We start from the raw sequence: 5,839 nt of genomic DNA, 5'->3' as shown, positions 1-5,839 counted from the left end.
GGCGGTGGGCAATCCCCTAGCCCAGGCCCACAAGCCAGTCCCCTACCGCAGGTGTCGCTTGCATCGGCGAATGGCAGCACAGCTAATGCAACAGCCGGTTCCCCGGCACCCGCAGCAGCAGAGGGCGGGGGCAGCGGCCGGCGGCGGCGGCTCGGCAGCGGGGCGGTAGCGGCTGAGGCGTGGCATGGATCTGCGCAGCGATTGGGGCGCCTGGCGGATTGCCTGTCGCAGCTGAGAGGTTTTCTTGCGTGATGCGTTTCGATGCGTGTGATACCCTAGCTGTCAGCTCACCTGTGGTGGCATCCCCTGCACTTCACCAGCTGGCTGTGTCAGTGTTGCTCAACTGCGTGCCAGCAGTGTGACGTGAAACACATGGCAGAAAACCATACTGTCAACTCTCAAACCAGCTGAGTTTCTTCAGGGCTGCCTTGAGCCAATTTGATGCTGCATCATTGTGTTCATCCATTGTCTATCGTCAACTTTGGAACTGCTCCTTTTGTATGTTTACATGGCACGCGCTCCTTCCTTCAAGTGTCCATACTGTGTCAATCTGCATCAGCTGTCCTTTCAGGCACGGTCACGCAAAGCAGCGGTCAACATTGCACTCTCTCTCTAGGTTATGCAGACGGGCCATTACTTGCCGTACTGATAACGGGGTTGTAACAAGTGTGCGTGCGCTGTGCGTCACCAAGACGCATGCAAAGGTCAGGGCGTTGGGGCTAACCGGTGTGTGGGTTACAAAGCGTGGATTTGTGGCAGGGGCATTGCAAACCAATGGTAGTGGAACCGAGTGCACTTCACACGTCCAAACCACCCCTGCTCTAGCGCTTCCACCCCCAACCAAAGCACGGCCCAAGCAGCTGCATCACTGTCTCGCACGTACACAGACAACCGCTGCATGGTGTCGCACCAACTCGTCAATTACAACACTATTTATCAGCAACGTCGCACCTTATCCAGGCAACACTATATTCACAGCTCAGAGATGTGGTCGGGTTCGGGGGGCGCTGCTTGGTAGTGGACCACGACGCTGGAGTCGTCCTTCTGGCCCCAGTTTATGGACGCCAGGTCCTGCAGCCCGTCCCCATCAATATCGGCGACCGCCGTCATGGACACCGGGCCTCCATAGATCTTCCGCCGCCGCCAGGCCGCCGCGCTCCCATCAGCGGGGGGCAGCAGGGTGCCCGTGGCCGCGGCCCCTTTCTTGCCGCCTGCACGCCAATGGGTTTGATTGAGTGCAGGGAAGGGTGGGTGCACGCGAGAAGAGCGGGTGTGTCCAGCCGCAGCCACACGTACAAGATTCACAGCCCTGAGGCGGCCATCGTCATCCGGCTGATCACGCATCACCCCCCTGCGGCTGCCTTTCCCACGGTGTGCAGCAGAACCACGACAGCCCCCCTACCGTGCTGGTCCGGCGAGTACACGTAGATGCCGCGCGCCTCGTCCCTGAAGGCCGCAATCACGTGATCCACGCCGTCAGCCCCGGCCAGCAGCTGCACGTCGTGGCCGCCCTGCCCCACCACGTCCTTCAGGACCACCTGCTGCTGGGAGCTGGGGGGGGGGCGGTGCAGGGCGACGACAAGCAAGGGCAGGTGCGGGGACGTTTAAGGTGGGGTTCGGGGCTTGCGAGGCGAGTGATGCTGTCCATCAAATGCATGACGGTATGCATGTCCTCATGCTGATGACCGAATGGCGGTCTGTTTCAACGCTCAAGGAAGGCCTGCGACGCAACAGCCGTGCCACCCCGCCTCTCCCACAAGCCAGCTCGCACGCGCACACCCCCAACTCAAGCAACTGGCTGGCACGTTCTCGTTCCCTGATCGCACGTCAACCCCCACATGTGTGTCCCTCCAAACAACGCGGCCCTACTACGCTCGGGTCGAATTGATGGATTGTGGTTGGTCCACCCACCCAGGTGGGCCGTCGGCGGTGCTGATGCCGAAAGTGTTGCCGTGGTAGGGCCCGATAAAGGCAAAAGAGCTCTCCCCAATCTGGACCGCCGATGACAGTCCCTTGTACTTTGCGTCCGAGTCCAAGGTAAAGGCCTGTTCCCCGATCCGCCGCCACTCGTCACGCTGGCCGTCGTCCGAGGTTGTGAAGTCGTAGGAGATGAGCCCTTGGGAGCACGCCAGCAGCAGCGCCGCCCCGTGCGGGCGCGCGCCGGCCGCGGCGCCGTCGCTGCCGCCGCCGCCGAGCACGCCGGACCAGGGCCGGCCGTCGTGGCAGATGGTGAGGTCGGCCGCGACCACCCGCTCTGTCGCCCGCCACGCGTCGGGGTCGTGCACCGCGCCCAGCGGCGGCAGCGAGAGCGCGAAGACCTCCGAGGGGCTGTACATGGGGTCGTCCAGCGACTTGTCCGCGACGCCGGCGACGGGCACGCCGACGATGCGCGCGCGGGCGCGGTCCTCCCTATTGAGGACCGCCACGCGGTGAGCCGGGTGGCGCGTCTTCCCGATGTCCACGACCCGCCACGCGACCCCGAACTCGCCGCCCGGGTTTTCGAGGTAGGCCAGCCGCCCGTCGTCCTTGGAGCAGTCAGAGGGGCAGCCGGGCCCAAAGGCGTAGGCCACTATAAGGTCCAGCAGCCCGTCCCAGTTGACGTCCACGGGCGCGGCGTGCACGGCGCCCTTCAGGTTTGCAATCTCAAACGTCTCCCACCGCGCCCCGTCCCGCGCGCCACCGCTGCCGCGGGCCCCGCTGGTTCCTGCCGACCTGACGTGCCACAGGATTGGGCCGTTGAGCGAGCCCGTTATGAGGGACGGCAGCTGATGCGTCGCTGTGCCGCCGCTGCCGCCGTCGCGGCCGCCGCGCCCTTGGAAGTTCTCGGCGATGAGCCAGTAGGATTGGGGGTCAAACTCGGAGTGAATCACGAGCGGCGGCTGGAAATGCAGCTCGGCGGCGGCGCGTGCTGCTGCCGCCAGGACCAGGAGGCAGCGGAGCGTCGGCAGGAGCCTTGGCCCCGTTGCCTTGGGCTGACCAGCCATGTGGGAGCGTGCGGGCCGGATGCTGCTGTGCGCGGGCAGATTCCCAGTCGACGGCCCCGCCGTTCCTGGGGTGTGCAGACACGGGAAGGCAGCAGTATGTTAGGTGGGTGTGGTGGTCGCTGTTGGCTGACGTGCACGCAGGCGCGGATGCCCGCGCACGCGACCTGGTGGATCAAGTTCTCCTAACATGACTCCCTCAACACCCACAGGCGCCGCAAGGCTCCCAGGGGCAGCAGAGGCTCCTGGGGATGGCAATCGTGCGCGATTGTAAGCCGTCACGGGCTCAAACCTTGGGTCTACGAGGCGCGCACAAACAATGATAGGGCAGAGCAGGCAGCTGGCGCTCACCCTGAAAGCTCGAACCCGGCTGGCCACACCTGCAGCGGTCGCTCTCACGCTGGCTGGGTCTCGGGTGCAAGCGTCCCTGTGATGAAATGAAGGGCCGGGATGGGGCGCGGGGTTGAGCAGAAGCATGTACTGGCCCCTGCACAACCTTGGAATGCAATGTGATTTGGTGGCAGCTCAGGCCTGCGGGCCGCATCAGAGGCGCGCTTCTGCACATCAACATAAGAGTGAGTTGAGTGTTCCTGCGTCAGCCAGTGTGAGTCGCGCCCCCAGACACGCACCAATTCTCCCAACACGACGGAGCGCTCCTGAGCTCCCCTGCGGGGGGGCGCGGCGTTATGGCTGCCTGAATCTCAGTCTCAATCCTTCCTTTGTATGGCGATCGACGACCGTAGAGGGCGCTCGTATCAGCTCGATCGATGATTTGATGCTCTTTGTCACACGTTGTTCGCGTTTGTTTGGCGCGGCACCGTGATCAACAGGAGGAAGGTATGAACGCGCGCGCCACACTCGCTTCAACTCGCACAGTGTCACAACGATACAACCACGCAACTTATGAGATGCTCAGCCAAGGCTCCGCCAGGCCCCGCTGAGATCCTGAGCTATGACTGTGCACAGCGTGGCATACCGTAGCTGCTGGGCAGTTGTCGCCAGGTAGTGGAAGCCAATGCGGTTGCGTATCGGCCATGGTGGATGACTTTTGGAAGTTTTTTGGTGCTTGAAGACGTGCATGTTAGGGAGCCGTGTGTGTGCCATGATATTGCACGTACTGCTGTGCAGCCGTGAGTGGGCAACACGCCACCCACCCCTCATGGCCTGCTCTGATACAACCGCGGGCCCTCCCTCCCTGCGGCCGTGGGCCAGCGAATGCTGCCATGATGGATTTCAAACGCTTGTTGGTACCTCACTGTCAAAGCTAGTGCTGCTGCGAGCGGGATTGTGCGGCGTCCGAGCTTGAGGGGCGCACCTGTAAGCTGTACTACAAATCGGAATGAAGACTGGGGCTGAAACCCTTGCCCGGCGGTGGTTGCTGCGGCATCCATCCTGTGACGCCGCCCAGACGCTTCCGTGGCTGCTCATAACGGCAAGCTTCCTCGGCGCACACGCAGCACGGCTGTTGCCTCATGTCTTGCTCACACCAACGTCATAGCAATGGCGCTCGCACGCTCATTTTGTCTTGCCCTGCTTTGGGACCCGTGCAGCAGCAGCAGCAGCAGCAGCAACAGCAGCAGCAGCAGCAGCAGCAGCAGCAGCAGCAGCAGCAGCAGCAGCAGCAGCAGCAGCAGCAGGAGTAGCGCTTGGCTGGGGTGGCTGGTTCGCCCGCCAGCTGTGCATGCCTTCTGGCCATGTTGTGCTCGCTGCTTAAGGCAGCAATGACGCGAAAGTTCTCTCAGCAAGAGAGACGCTCGGTGTGGCGGCACAACTGTGGCGGCTCTCATGTACAGCAGGGCGCAGGCCAGCCCTGGTTGGAAGCCAGGGGTGGCAGGCGACATCATAGCAGAAGCCACACCAGTGACTAGCAACAGGAACGTCACGTTTTGCTGTTGTGGTGGATCGAGTCATAAAGTTACTGGAGGTATCAAGGACAGCAATGATTGACAGCGTGTGGGTAGTGCAGCAGCCAACACGCCAGGTGTGGCATGCCACAATTTCCATGGTTTGTGCATGAGAGGCATTTGGTGTACACACCCGCACGGGCCCGCCTGTAGGCGGCAATTGTCAAGCTGTTTTACAGGATTTGTATGCCCATCACTTAGGTTCACTCGCCATTTGTCGTTGGTTGCGCACGCTTCTCATGCGTGCTGTAGTCACTTGGGTTCCCACACATGCTGTGGCCACCTGATGTATGTCAGAGCCACTGTAATCACGTCACAAGGCGGTGCGACAACCTGAAATGGTGCTGTAGAGGTGTATGGGATTTCTGCTGCCCCACCAGGATTGCACTGACCCAGTGTGCTGGGGTGGTCTCAACAGCTTTGGCCAGCATGCTGTTGTGAGTGTGGGTCTCTCCGGGGTGGGTGAGCGCAGGTGCATGAGCGCCCAGCCCAACCCAGTCGACGGCAATTACGGTATCCCTAGTGTGACACCACCTCTGCACTTACAGCAGACGCCGAAAAGTTGAATCTCATCACGGCCTTTTATTGCTCTGGAAAACAATCGGCGCGCAAATCTGTGATCACTGGCGCCAGACCACCGGGCCCCACCCTCAGGTCGAGTTTCACAGTCACCCGCGGGTACTTGTAATTTAATATTGTGGCAATAGTAGCTTTGAACCCCGAGGCCTCAAACAGTGCTAGGCGTTGTTGACCCCTGTCGCGTTGCAGCACTGTGCAACGGTCGCGCTGCCGCGCTGCGACCATGCAGCCGGCACGCGCCAAGGCGCAGCTCGAGCGCCTGATCCGGGGCCTTGAGAATGGAGTCTCCTGGGACGAAGATGCAGGCCCGGGCGAGGAGCCGGGGCAGCTGCGGCAGTGGGACCGGCAACGGCTGCGCGCACAGGCGGGAGCGGG

The 5,839-nt window shown here is 62.1% G+C and overlaps 1 protein-coding gene across 1 annotated transcript; it reads right to left on the bottom strand.

Moving 5' to 3' along the window:
* Window positions 1-972: 972 nt before the first annotated feature.
* On the bottom strand, window positions 973-2,984 carry MNEG_6285 (hypothetical protein; the record flags this gene model as incomplete). Its single annotated transcript, XM_014045243.1, has 3 exons — window positions 973-1,211; window positions 1,403-1,551; window positions 1,912-2,984. 3 exons carry the CDS (start codon window positions 2,982-2,984, stop codon window positions 973-975), a joined length of 1,461 nt encoding a protein of 486 aa, XP_013900697.1.
* Window positions 2,985-5,839: the final 2,855 nt, after the last annotated feature.

Source organism: Monoraphidium neglectum (genome assembly GCF_000611645.1).
Source record: "Monoraphidium neglectum strain SAG 48.87 unplaced genomic scaffold scaffold01007, whole genome shotgun sequence".
NCBI lineage: Eukaryota > Viridiplantae > Chlorophyta > Chlorophyceae > Sphaeropleales > Selenastraceae > Monoraphidium > Monoraphidium neglectum.
This window is presented reverse-complemented; position numbering and strand designations above follow the sequence as displayed.